Below are 15625 nucleotides of genomic sequence, written 5' to 3' on the forward strand. Positions count from 1 at the left end.
CTATTTCAGTACTTTTACAAAGTTTTGATTATAAACTTGTACGTTTGCATTGCATAAGAAGTAAAAATGAGTGGCCGTGTGGCATTCTGGCCAAATATAATTCTGACCGATTAAATAAATGTATTTCTGATCAACAGCGAGTATTAAAATGAGTGGGGGTCATTATTCTGGAGATCTCGATAAATAATCATAACTAGAATTACTTTTTGAAATGAATAATCCGAATAGACTTCCACATTTCGATTTATCCAGTTAATAGTTTACTCCTATGCTTTTTTCAGGGTTTTATTGATCCTGACTTCCTTCTCAAAATACGTTCAGCACTTTTGAATCACAACAAAGTTTTGGCAATTTATCGCCTGGCTTTTCGATTAACAAGGATGGTATTCACTTTTTAAGAGAGGTAGTTAGCAAAATGATAAAGAAAACTTCTCATTTGGAACTTGTACACGAAGATCAGGGACTGTCTAAATCCGCAGTATTTCTTATATATTATTAGTTTGTTGGTTGAGATGTGTACATTGAAGAGTACAAAGAAAAACTCATCATCTGTTGTGATCATTTGTTTATCTTTAATTCTCTCTATTTATACATGAAACATAATTAATAACAACTCTCTCTCTCTCTCTCTCTGAAGCAATTTAAACAGAAACACTATATGTCTGTCTTTCTCTCTGTGTGTAACAATATAAATGGAGAAAAAAATGTCTGACTTTCTCTGTCTATGTAACAATATCAATATAATTTATGTATGTCTTTCTGTCTCTGCATAACAATATCAATACAAATAATGTGTATGTCTTACTATCCGTGTAACAATAACAACTGAAGTAAAATTATGTATGTCTTTCTTTCCCTCTCCACAACAATATCAATAGAAATAATCTCTCTCTCTCTCTCATTAACAATCATACTGTCATAACACACATAACATTACAGAAAATTAACAATTTGTAACCTTGTTGTAACAAATTGTATCAATGTCTTGAAGTCAAATTCATCAAAATGCATTTTTATACACAACAAAATATTGGCTAAAGTACTTTTATATTTGTCAATAAACGTATATTGGTATTTCTATCCGTCATGCTAAAATTCCCATGTAGAAATACAGTGGTATAGTTATTGTTAAATTCCTACAGGGTGATATACCATTCAAACGAAATGCGAAACTCCCATTAGAGTTCATAGTTGCCCAAACGTAATGTTAAATTCCTGTAGACCCATAACGTCCTAAACCCAATGTTACCTTCCCATTAGAATCTATAATAGTCCAAAAGTAATGCTACATTCATTCCCATCGACCCAATTTCGCTACCCCCCCCCCCAACTAGAAACATTATTGTTATTCTACCTTTTGTTGATTTTATGGTAAGTCCGGACAAAACTAATGACGATAGTGTTTAAAAAGAAAATGGTAATTCTTAATCCCCAAAAGGGGCCGCGGTAGGTCAATTAGTAGAACTTCGGGTTCTTGAACCAAATGTTGCGAGTGTGATACCCGCTTCGGCCAGTCAGGGTAGGTGGCTCATTGTGTCTCTGGAAAAAGCATTTATCCCCCAGTTCCTCAGCATGATGATTATTTTTTAAGTGCCATTAAAAAAAACTGGTATCATCTACCTTGACCTTGATGTACTACTATTACATCTGTATCTGATGATGCTACTGTACCTTTAACAGACAATTATGACTAAGACATTACGTTTCTTGATTACAGCATCACAGATAAATTTGTCTCACATGCGACAAATATGGCACTCAGACTGGTACTATTGCTCAAGTAAAGTCATTCGAACGTATACCTTACAATGTTTACATCAATTTGTGTTCAGGAATAGTCACTCTGCACCTTCCACGTTAATCGGCGCCTCTACTATCTGACGATTCAGTATGTACAATGTTATATTTCCCTACGCCAACCAGCTCTGCCAACGCATATACAATATTAATAAGATTTTTCAAAATAGTTCCAAACACTTTAACCCATTGCATTATTTCATGTGATGACTTGCTTAAGTCAGTCTAATATATCTCTTGATTATAATTTGACCTAAGTGAAAGTATTCGTAAAATTATTAACATATTCTTTAGCAAAACCCAAAGTTACCCATGCTCATTAGAGCACTTCTGGTTGTAAATGCTCGGTTTTGGAGGTAAAAAAATTATTGCGTGTTGTCAATCTCTTCAGTTTCGGAGGTAATTAATTTTTGTATGTACTAATCAATCGCACTATGCCTAAATGGAAGTGAATGGTTTTGAAAGAAAAAAAATAACGTGCAGTTTATAAGAATAGCATGCCCTGTCGTGGCATAAGGTACTGTTGTACAGAGCATTCAGAGTTGTATTACTGCTGAGCATAAAGCGACTATATTTTTTTAATGTTGGAGGACATGCTTCAAATGCTGCAGTGGCTGGACACTATTGCTGTATAAACCGCGGGATATTGTAAGTACTTATTGGTGTTGTCTGTCTAGTATACGTAACGATAGACCGAACAAACTGGTTGTTTTATAATCTGAATCGAAAAGGAATTGAAATTCGAAAGTAAAGGAACAGTTCTCGTATTTAACGTGCGGGAAGTGTTTGATATTAAAAGATAAATTAATAAATATCACAGATACTCTCTTTTTGCCCTGTCGTTTTGACAAGTACCTAAATGCATAGAAAGCAGATGTGAATAGATAAACATCTTAAACTGGAAGCTGATGGAACAAGTGCCTGACTTAAAGATTCGAAAGAACAATTTTTAGGTAAAGATTTATTATAAGTTCCATGATCAGTTAAATAAAGGATAGACTTAGCTAGGTTCAAAAGTGTAACGTTTCCTTTGCATTTAGATTAGCGTCGTTATGAAAATTTCTGTGCATATGAAAGAACTCGTCTAAATTGCAAAAATGTCATTAAAATGAATTTCGGGTTCAAATTCATCGTACACTGTATGACGAGTAATGCTCTCGGCTATTTTAGGAAGCTGCCAGGGTATTACTCCTTGTCGAAACTTCAAGGAAGAATAAAAACTCCGTTATTTTTAACCTTGAGAGGATATTGTTAAATTTAGCACTGGCTAACATGAATGGCCATTAAGCATTCGTATGACCAGTCTTCATCAAATAGATGACAACGCCATACAAAATTCCAGCAAACATCCTCAATTAGGTTGTAAGTGAACGACTTATTAGCAAATGTTTCAGCACAGTTCTTTGTTGATAACCCGATACTCATTTTTTAACTGAGTAAAAAAGTAAAATTCTTTGAAAACGTCATCAAAAATATATAAAAATGTTCATCTGTTTACAATTTTCGATCTTATAAGTTAAAAAATAACTGGTACAAGTCTCATACTCCATAGACCTTTCTCGGACTTTTCGTCCTAAGGAAATTTCTGTATGTTTGATAAAAAATCTGAAGATCGCGTTGAATGCTGTTCTCTGGAATGTTCTGTAAGCAGTAATTAATAAATACAGGCACATATCGGTGGAGATTTAAGATGTGTATCACAAAGAAGAGTTTAACGTTTTGCCGGAGAGAATGAAAGGCTGTGCCACTTCCGAATGGTCATACGAGGTTGGGCGAGCATATCTTGCCAATGTAATAAGTCTTCCCCACGGGCAAACATGAATGACCCAAAGGAAACAAGACCGTATACTCCACCACTGCCTTGACGACTTCGGCCTGTCTTTCTCAAAGAGATAACAAAGTTACAAGAGTTCAGTTGTCTCCCTGAGAAGTTGAAAGTGAAAGATTCGTTAAACGTGATCTCTGGTCCATGTGTTCTCCTGACAATTGTTTTCTTGGACTTGACAGTTTTCCGTCCGTAGCGGAAATTCAACTTGACGTAGTAGCCTGAAGCGAAAAAAGGATTTATTGTTTCAAATATTAAGTTGTGTATTTGATAATAATAATAATAATAATAATAATAGAAATAAATAAATAAAAATATACTAACAATAAAGTCTTTTGTGTCATTTAAGAAGAACACTACGAAGTCATTATCATCACTATGTGCTAATGACAAAAACCACGATGATAATATTTTGGTATGATGATGATGCGGTATATAAAGGGTCGATTCAAGTGAAGTGTTTGGTCGCAGCATGAATATAAACATGATAAGGAAGTTGATACAAAAATGACGATAAACAATATTATTCGTAATTGTGCACTTTCGCCACCGACGATACAGACCTCAAAATAACAAAATAACCGTTGTATTTAACCATTTAGAAGATGACTATCCCATCATACTTTGCTCATCAAACATACTAAACCATCTGTTTACACTCCAGATATGAAATTTAAATATTTCTGAGTGTTTATCCGTTGCGGTTATATCATCTCCTCCATAAAATCCTTGACAGTCTGTTTTCATGTTCCTTCATTCTTCATTATCAATAAAATCCGATTTCAGCCAAACAGGATAAGCTAGAGTATAATCACCTCGATCCGCGTGATTTTTATCGTTTGAGGTTACAGTCGCTCCGAATCCCTTGTATATCGATTTGATTTTTTTCTATGACGTTCTTAGTTGTTAATTTCATCGGTTGAATCCTTGTTTCGGGGAATATATTTAACCAGGGCCTGATCAGATCGTTATATTTAGCCAGTTGATCTTCATCGAGTATCATCACTTCTATACGATTTTTAAGATCTTCTCTGGATATCGTGACTAAGTTTTCGCTGAGATCTTTATCCTGAACTACATATGGTAAATTGAGCATCGTCAGTAAATCTCTTATCGTATTAAGTTTTTCACGAGGACTGATTTAATCCGATCGAAACATTTTGTTATCTATCACACGGGCGTTATTGAATTTGTCAACAATCACCTGCTGAGCCCGTTTTAGTTGATTAGATTTCTTATACAGTATTTTGATTTCATCCGCCGGTAACTTTCCAAAATCACATTGGAATAGATTGTTTAGATATAATAAAAAAAAATTGACGCATTATGTTGTTAATTTTTCTTCAGGCTTGTATTTGTAATATTTTGTTGTGGTTTTTACCTCGCCAACTTTTTCAATTTTATTAATATCTAGTTGTTCATTCTTTATTCGATTACCGATGTTGGTCTTCAAAAATTCATCAACCTCGACTTTTGATAAAATCAAGAAGAAAAAAATTATCATGATTAATGTTCTTGTTTTTTTCGACAGCCAATAATCATAGTCATCTGGCGGAGTTTGTATTATTTCGTATGCAGTGTTTTTCATCATAGCAATTAATCTCGGGGTGAAAAATTTCTTGGAATTGTTTTCTTCGGCAATATCCACCATGTACGCGAGTCCACATGGAGTTGATAGTTCATCTGCATTTGGAGTGATGCGTAACTTCACTTCGTCGGTAATTAATTTTTCGCGATCGATTATTAATTTTCTGATATCAGCACAATTCAATGGTATTTTACCATGATGTGATTTTGTTAGGGTTGAAAATTGAATCTCATTAACAAACCTGAATCGATGCAATGCTTGTTTCGTTGCCTCCACAGATGCCTCCACTGGTATGAAAATACGAACATACTAGTAAATCTCGGATCTGTTATACTAACTCCGGCCTCCTGTGTATAATTGTATATAACAACGTCTACATCACTGTATGCATTATTCACGTCTGCAAAGTCTATTCGCTTCTGTTCTCGATCTGTATCAGCATGATAATATCTCGCACGAAATCCTCGTGACTGTAATATTTTTGCAAGACCCTCTACTGAGTAATCTGCACTGGTTTTATAATGCGTAAATATAGTTATTTTCTCGCCACATGTAGATGTTTGTTTTATTTTATCTAACACAGTCAGTAGATTATCTTTATGGGAATTTTCAACAATAAATCTTTTATCATGATCGGGTTTATAATCATTAACGATAAATTTCATATGTGATCGGTATAATCTGAATAAATTTAGACCATCATTACTAGCATCGGCATCAAGAACAACAATACGTCTAGATGCACTAATTAATGTTGAAAACTTACTCCAATATTTATTGTACGACTGCACGCTTTTGTACATCTGTCGTCGAATATCCGTGCCATTCGTCAACTTGAATGATAACTCTGCGTTCATCGCCGGCTTTAAATATTATATCACCGGTGATATTCATATAAGATTCGATGTTATAATCCGATCTCATTTTTTCAGTGAAAGCTTTTCTGTAGCTAATGATCAATGCAGATTGATCTGGTACAGATTTCCATGCGGCCTCAGATTTTTCCATTACACATGCAGATCCGTTAATAGAGTCCTTGTTGTAGATTACTCGATAGTCCGGACCGTTTTCATGAGCAGGGATTGATGTATATTTATAGCCCAGTGTATTTGCAGTAAATTCTCCCGGATAAGTTTGTGTACCTTTAAATCTTAACAAGAATTTTATGTAATCAGGATTTTTTTGGGATGGTCAGGCAATTTCTCAACAATTTGTTTACCTCGGGGTTATTGTAAACTTCTCCTGAAATTATTTTCTTTATCTCTTCATCGAGTGATTCTTCGCCGCGATTAATTATTATTAAAATGAATTTCAGGTTCAAATTCATCGTACACTGTATGACGAGTAATGCTCTCGGCTATTTTAGGAAGCTGCCAGGGTATTACTCCTTGTCGAAACTTCAAGGAATAATAAAAACTTCGTTATTTTTAACCTAGAGAGGATATTGTTAAATTTAGCACTGGCTAACATGAATGAACATTAAGCATTCGTATAATCAGTCTTCATCAAAGAGATGACAACGCCATACAAAATTTCAGCAAACATCCTCAATTAGGTTGTAAGTGAACGACTTATTAGCAAATGTTTCTGCACGTCTACCGTCCATGGAACTGGGATAGATTACAGCATAACGATCTAGATTGACTATAACGATACACTTATTACATTTAATATCGATTAGACCGTTAACAGTAATTCCATGATTTCGTTCGCAGATGTTGCAATAATGACCGTGTTTTCGTCGCACATTATACGAATTAATGCCACGTGAAACTATACCTAATAATTGATCGATATGTATGGTTAACTCGCTAGAAATTATCCTCAAATCATCATCCGTTATATCATCAGAATAATGATTATGAGATATATTCTCTTTTTCGGTGTATTTTACTTCCTTGTGCTGAATGCGAGTGGGACACGCAAGTAATTCAGATGATGAAATATTCTCGTATGAAATACATCCTTTACATCTTGTTATTTTACAGGGTTTGTAAGATCTCGTATTTGTTAATTTTATACTATGATGTCCAGCTTGTAAATCTACATGCCATTATGGATTATCTTCTTAAACTTTTTTGGTGAGATTTTATTGTTGTTCTAATGTTACAAGTATAGATTTACACATAATATGATACCCACTATTCGTTTAAAAAAAGATTGACCTGCGATCTTGAACAATCACATAGCCTCTTAAAATAATCAATAATATCTTCTGTGTCTATTTTTTAATAAGTGTATGTAAATGTTCTAATTTATCCTCGTAATTTATGTGTTCGATTCTACATTTGCAAAACGAATCGATATAAAAAATCGGACATCTTAATCTAAACTGCGGTATAATCTCAGTGACTGAATATTCACTAATAAAATCATCAGCAACTCGTTCAAAATCATCATCAGACGAAAATATATAAAATTTGTCAAAATGTTGAATTATTAATCCTTGAAGTACATATTCACGCATATACGTACCTCTCGGAACATTCATTGTATCAATTTTACTTTTGACATAAACAGATGTCTCCAACGAATTTATATTCATCAATAAGTATAGGTCTCTCAGTGTAAAGTAATTGTCTTCAGCAATATCCCTTAATTCTTCCTCAGTTTCCTCCTCAAACAAAATAATAGGAAAAAAATCAGGACCATTTTCCAAACAAAGATAAAACTCATCAGTCTGTTTAATGGTATAGATTTGATTGGTGTCAATAATTTTTGTGTTATCATTTGCGTGAAATGGACAATCCGCTGGAATGGTTTCACACAAAACATCGCATATATCAATAATGTATATATAAATATAAAGACAGATTCTTTATTTAATTAAAAATTAAACAATTAATCTTGCTTAAATATAGCAAATTGGTACGAACAATTGTAAATGGCTTTCAGAAGGATCAATTGATCTTTGCAATCGTAGATGTTACGGTGAATACAGTGGTTTACACAACCAGTTTGTCAAGAAAGGTTCTACTGGACCTAAACGGTGTTTAGGCAGTAAGAGAGGTTTACGAGGTTATATAAAAATTTGTAGAAGATGTGATGGAAACAAGTACAGATCGATGTTAACTCATCATGAGAATAGAAATCCTAAATATTTTAAGTTAAGAGAAAAACATCCGACAGCTGAACAGTTTCTATCAGATCAGGAAAAAAAAAACACGGAGAAGAGAGCAAATATAATGTGAAAATGCCTCACACATTTCACGACTGGCGAAAGTGCACAAAATCATAATTATTATAGATAATTGTGCACTTTCGCCTCAGAATGATTAAATAAATATTGTATTTTGACATTTTATACACACAAAAATATACCTTACATACTTCACGACTGGGGAAAGTGCACAAATATTATAATTATTATAGATATGTGCATTTTCCCACCAACGAAGCCTCAGAATGAGTAAATAATTGTTCTATCTACAAAGACATTTTAAGATTTTTCGCCATATAATTAAAAAACATAAAACGAATTCAGTACTTATAAACCAGTCTACTTATAAACCAATCTACGTTTGAAGATAGGATTGTATTTGGATTGTTGATGACCGTATCGACTGGTGAATAGTTTATCTCGCAGTTATTAAAGGAGAGATTATCAAGTTTCTTTTCTTCAGCTGTCCGTTATTCTTTTTTTGTGCTTACAGCTTGCTCTACTTTTGTACGATATTCTTCACATTTTTTAACAAATTCATCTTCAATAAAATTTATTACTGTGGAAGGGACTAATATATCCGTATCTATATCTGACAGAAGTTTCTCTTCCTTTATAGTCAGTTCTTCCTTCTTCTTTTTTATTTGTTCTAATTATTTTTTAACATATCACTACATGTACTAATAAACCTATCCACGCTTACACAAGTATACGGATAAGTTAACCTAAACTCACTCGATTCGATTTCTTCAGACATTTGTAAAGGTATCTTAACGCTTAACTGTTTTAAATTTAATAAAACGTCAAATTGTTGAATGAAGACGATGATGATATTATTCATTTTTCAGCGAAACGAAAGCAAAAACAGGTTTACACAAATTTTGAAAAACACAAACGACAATTTTTTTAAAAACCCAATTAGAGAAACTCTCGGTAAGTTAGAGGCTTCGGTTCGGCGTTATTGACCTATTCTTTTTGTTTTTCGTAGGAAGCTTTATTTTTCAAAAATGACGTTCTAGCAAAAGGTTTGTTCACCTCCCGTGCTGTTCCCTCACAACTGTGGTGTGCCTAAGATTAAAATAATCGCTCACAACAGTGTGAGTGATTCATGTACTGTTGATATATGATCCAAGGTGAATCTACAAAGGTTGAAATATGAATGACAGATAGAGAAAGGTTAATTGGTTAGCATGCATCTGTGTTGATTACCTTGCTCACTTTCGAGATCAGCCTCTCTGAGATTTCTGGCTGACAGAACAGTTATTTTGATCTGATCGACATTTGGCAGGTATGTGAGACCAATATGTATTTCCCCGAGTGGCGCTGAACTCTGCAGTATTAAAAAGAATAAGTTCGGTAAGGAAAACTCGATTGCATGGCTAACAAACGTACATCTTTACCACTTCTTTTAATACACGTTCCAGGAACTTGCGTACAAAATGCACACCTGTGACTTAATTAATCAATGTATTTGGTTGTTGAACTATAAAAATAATCATATATTTATGATACAGAGGTCTAAGATAAGAAGAAGGAAAGAAACTTCTTTTTGATGCAAATACTCTATAGTTTTCCCAACGAAAAATGAAATTTACAGTTTTGTCGAATATTCTCGTATTACAGTGATATTTAGTATTCAAGTTTTACATTGATATCAAATATCTGAGTATTACAGTGACATCAAATATTCGAGCGTGACCAATTACTCCGACCATATTCCAGATAAACATTTCACAGTGTATTTGTGCGTGTGCTTTTTATGACAGTGAATCCAGATAAACATTTCAGAGTGTATTTGTGCGTGTGCTTTTTATGACAGTGAATCCAGATAAACATTTCACAGTGTATTTGTATGTGTGCTTTTTATGATCGGTGTGTACCTGGATAGTTTGTTCCAAATCTCGCCAGCAGATGTCTCCACGTGTTAGATCGAGGTCCTTTAGGGGAACGAAGGCATGGCCAAGAGAGTGTCGCACACGTCTTTTATCCACGTCATAGACAGAAAACCGGATGCTCCGTGAGGCAATTTCCAATGGTGGCACCTGGCGAAGAGGTACATATTTTTAAACTATGTTATAATATAATGCCAATTTGTTAAAAAGATGATATCGGTTGTGAATGAATCAATATTACAGCCATTGCCGAATAACACAGCCCTCACACTAACAGTGATCCACCTCAATAAAATTTTTCATGGAAATCACAAAAGTTACGTCAAAATAAAGCTTTTCATGAGAAACACACAAATGACATATCAACAAAGCTTTTCATGGGAAACACAAAAGTAACATATCAGTAATGCTTTTCATAGGAAACCAAGGTGACATCTCAATAATAAAAAAAAATCATGGGAATCACAAAAGTGACATCTCAATAAAGCTTAACATGGGAATCACAAAAGTGGCATCTCAATAAAGCTTTTTATGGGAAACACAGAAGTGATATCTCAATAAAGCCTTTCATGGGAAACACAGAAGTGACACCTCAATAAAGCTTTTCATGGAAAACACAAAAGTGACAGCTCAATAAAGCTTTTCATGGGAATCACAAAAGTGACATCTCAATAAAGCTTTTCATGTGAATCACAAAAGTGACATCTCAATAAAGCTTTTCATGGGAAACACAAAAGTGACATCTTAATAAAGCTTTTCATTGGAATCACACAAGTGACCAAACTTAAGAGAGGGAACTTTATATGGAGGGGTTTTCCAGCAAAGCTCTGTCATAATAAAGGCACATACAAGAACAGGGTATGCAATAATATTGCATCACATTCTGATTGGTTAAGAAACCAAAAGTAAATGAAATAATCTAAGCGTTATAAGCTATATAATGTTTCAGAGTCAGTTGTCCTTTTACAATGTCTGCACAATGTTGAGTTTACGATCTCTCCGATGTTTTAGTATTTTGATATTCTTGTTAAGCCCTGAAAAAATCAGAGAGTATCTTCAGTTGTAGATGCTTTCGATCTTCAACTTTTATTATATATCTTTTTAAAGGCAAATACAGTCTTCTTGCGAAGATTTTGTGTATTATATGTCAATGCGATTAACAGCAGCATTGCTACACCAATACAAATTTAATAAACTTTACAATAAAGGTGGGACAGCAACGTTGTACAAATGTAGTTTGTACATTTCACGTTTCAGATTGTGTATTTTGTCAAAATTATGACTATATTCGTATGGTAACGAATATATTTTTATTTTAGATTACAATTTTCAAAGACGGATTAATACTGTTGGGTGTTAAATTGTAGAAACATCACAGAGCGGTTGTATCTGACGGACATCGGAGTGTAATAAAAGATTTGAATGATTTTGAGATTAATTGTGATGATTTTCGTTCTTTATATTGTTTGTTTTTACATTAAAATTTTAATTATTGTGTGGCCTTTGCAAGCTTGCTGTCTAGTTTTAAAGCAGACGCCGTATGAAATTTTAAATTTTCACTTAATTTCGGTTTACAATCAACATTAATCAACGCCCGATTTATTCGTCGTTTTCAAACACGATTTATAAAAGTTTATTACTATATTTAATCACAATATTTTTCTTAAAATAAGTGTACCGTTTGCTGTAGAGTACTACATGTATACAATACTGTATGGGTAACATAGCATCAGGTCGTGTAAGTTTAGTAATTGAGTTTCCATGATTCATATTTAAAAGAAATAATGATTTGAAAAAAAGTTAATACTTGAAGTCTACATTTTGGTGTTTGGAGTTTGTTGTTAGGCATTTTTTGATGGACGTCGTTGAATGCATAAATGTACACATTAGTCTGACCATACCTATCCGTTTGTTTGTACCTCCGCACCGCTTTCCATAACGGTAATCTTAAATGTGATAAAAAGTGCACAGAACTGAATGTGACCAGAATGGCCCTAAAACTGGCATTCTCTGCGTCTTTCATGCTTAACGGACTTTCCATACGAACACGGCGCCATGTTGCGTACACTATGCGCAAATTGATTTCCTCAGAGAAACATTGTGACGTGGTTCATCGTATTTGGCAACTGCCGGAAAATTCCGTAAATTATCATAATGTTGACAGTTTAGAGTTATATCCTTTGCACACGTGTACACGTGAAACGCAAATTTGTAATTGTCATTCTTTTCCTTTGCTTGATTCGACATTATACATATCGGAAGCAGACAACATAGTATTTTCGTTCTACGTATATACATGTGTAGTCGTTTATACACCTTTCGCTGAAAATGGACATGTCCAGAAACTGGAAATGGATCTCGAGCATGTCGGTCGTTAATGTTTTAAACTTTCGTTAAGCATGAAACCCGCAGACGATGACGGTGTTAGAATCTCCCTGCTCACAGCCAGGTTAGAAATTATAAATCAATTTAAGTTCTGTGTATTTCTGGTCTTATTTATACTTTTCGTTATTGAAGTCGGCAGGGGGATACAAACAAACGGGGAGGTATAGTCAGACTATAGTGCAGTGGTTTCCAAGAAGAAAATGAAATGAGCCTAAATATTTAATATTGAATAACAATCAATACTTTTCCTAAATGGGGAAAAAGTAGTTCAAAAAGTGGCATGGTCACTGTATCGTTATAATATTTCTCCCACTGATATATTTCAGTATCTCACTATGAAAAAGAAACGCTTTCATAAAAGCAAAATATGGTAGCGATGAAAAAGCAGTTATTTCGGAGTTCACACAAAGGATTAGAGACACTGCATTTCAAAGTTGGTCAGAGCACATTACTAATTCCTCAAAATGTTAATACCATAGTCAGTATAAATCCCTGCTACAATGTTATTACTATAGTCGGTATAAATCCCTCCTACAATGTTATTACTATAGTCGGTATAAATCCCTGCTACAATGTTATTACTATAGTCAGTATAAATCCCTGCTACAATGTTATTACTATAGTCGGTATAAATCCCTACTACAATGTTATTACTATAGTCAGTATAAATCCCTCCTACAATGTTATTACTATAGTCAGTATAAATCCCTCCTACAATGTTATTACTATAGTCAGTATAAATCCCTACTACAATGTTATTACTATAGTCAGTATAAATCCCTACTACAATGTTATTACTATAGTCAGTATAAATCCCTACTACAATATTATTACTATAGTCAGTATGAATCCCTACTACAATGTTATTACTATAGTCAGTATAAATCCCTACTACAATGTTATTACTATAGTCAGTATAAATCCCTACTACACTGTGAGAAATACCTCATGCAGTACACCGTTTAATTTAAAAAAAAAACAACATTTAGTGTAGTTGAGGTGTTCAAGCCTTAAACTAATGATTGAAACAGGAAGAAGGGAAAAGTCGACAGAGCATTCAGATTTTGTGAATTCTACATGAAGAAATATTTATATAATAGATGATAAATTTCATTTTCTTTGCGTTTGCCCAGATAATGAAAAGACTATCTCTAAAAAAGATGTATATTATGTACAATCGAGCGTTGAAAAATTTGTCTCGCTAATAGCTAGTAGTGATGTAGTGACGCTGTATAATTTATCATACTACTTGTACATATCATTTGCAAGGAGGTTGGCTTCCTTTTGTCTCCATCTGAATAAAACCATGTGAAAATGTTACTATTCGGAAATAAGTGTAGAAAAAAGTTGTCAGGAATGTATATCTCACCTCTATTAAAGAAACTAAGGCGTTCAAATATACACTGCATTTTGAATAAAGTGATTTGAATTGATCTATAATAGAAATCCTGTCAAGGCATTACTTAACCAATGTTGACTTAATAATCAAGGGAGCCGAGCTCCGGACTGTGCATTTTTTTGGACAAATTTTTTATTGCGGTCGTCACTAATATTCGATATCGAAGTCAGACACACTATGTCTATCAGGGATTCCACATTTTCCTGGTGTAATCCAATTCTTTTGTTTAAAAAAACTGATGGTCGAGTTTAAAAGAAACCTATTTAATTAAGCGACAATTACCCTGTGTTTATCCAATGGTTGGAACTGCCGATTTAACAAAGAGACAAGCAATTTTTCATGCTCTGGAATAAGTTTGCATCATTTTTGTGTTCGTTCGTCAACGAATTTGCAGCATTCCGTCCTGAGGTCACTGTAGCAGCGTGAAGTATAATAAAATAAGAATGTTGTCGAAACCACATCAACAACGCACAACGAAATTTTAACAAAGCGGGGTGCGGCGCTCGGCGGACGCCATTGTCTAGCCAGTCTAACAGCTGACCAATGAATACACTTGCTGTCCTTGTACGTATTGCTATGTTTTGAGATATAAGATCTTATCATGGAACAGTACTTATCAGGAATTTGAAAACCATAAATATATAAATATGAAGGAAATTATGGTGGAAACCGGACTGAATGTGGTGCCAATGTAAACGACGGAAACAGACTTATGTCAAATCCCCATCATCATTTATCTAGAACGCTATGGAACTCATCAATTTGAAGCATCAATTGACCCCGTTTTTTATGCCGACAATCTGTAGATCTTAGAAAAGACCGTCCAAATAGGGGGTCATCTTCTGCAACAGCAATGACAGTGAGTTCAACCCACCCACCCCACCCACCCCCACACACACACACCGCAAAATACACATCCCAAGATGGTGCCAGGGCTACAATTCCGGCCTCTGAATCGGTGAGGTCCAAACCTACGGCTGTTACCATAGGTCCACAAGTAACCGACGACCCTACCGAAGAGTGAAAAGACGATTATGAAAATAGACTCAAATTTCGGACAATGTGCTTGTTCTTTCTAAAGACATCAGTTCGTATTGATTTTTTATTTATTTAGTTTTTATTCGAGATCAAATCTGTTTATACTTTGTGAAACTCATTATGGAAATGTACTCTCTCAATGTTAATCGCTTTTTATTCCTTGCTAACTTGCAACCTTTCCCTTTCCCTTGCTTTGTATCCATTGCCAGGTGCGTCTACACGCTTTTTCACTTATTGCTTTATAAATTGGCCAACAACGACTCTCTACAAAAGTCTCTATTCTTACCTAAACTGCAATTCTAAAAAAGGTGTAATAAAATTAATCATTTATTTAAATCCAATCTTACTGCTAATTTTCTTTCGTAAAAGACCCATGATTACAATAGATCGTTGGCTAATGACACCCAGGAAAACAGAACACTGATGGAATGCTGTTTGAAGTTTTTGGTTTGGTTGAATCTACAAATATAATAATACAAAAAGTATAATAATGTAACATTTGAAGATTTTCAACATTAATGACTTTTAAAAACTCCGAAAC

The 15625-nt window shown here is 34.1% G+C and overlaps 1 protein-coding gene across 2 annotated transcripts in view; it reads right to left on the reverse strand.

Annotated features, from left to right (window-relative positions):
- Positions 1–550: 550 nt before the first annotated feature.
- Positions 551–15625, reverse strand: part of LOC149803183 (synaptotagmin-1-like) — a 56057-nt gene continuing 40982 nt past the window's right edge. For both annotated transcript variants that reach the window (XM_089952797.1, XM_089952796.1), the window contains exons 6-8: positions 10251–10412; positions 9580–9700; positions 551–3843 (exon numbers count right to left, since the gene is read on the reverse strand). In XM_089952797.1, coding sequence (XP_089808923.1) covers positions 3509–3843; positions 9580–9700; positions 10251–10412 — 618 coding nt within the window. In that variant the 3' untranslated portion in view covers positions 551–3508. The remainder of the gene's footprint in view (positions 3844–9579; positions 9701–10250; positions 10413–15625) is intronic.

The sequence above is a fragment of the Sinohyriopsis cumingii genome, chromosome 3 (assembly GCF_028554795.1).
Source record: "Sinohyriopsis cumingii isolate HCF-2022 chromosome 3, ASM2855479v2, whole genome shotgun sequence".
Classification (NCBI taxonomy): domain Eukaryota; kingdom Metazoa; phylum Mollusca; class Bivalvia; order Unionida; family Unionidae; genus Sinohyriopsis; species Sinohyriopsis cumingii.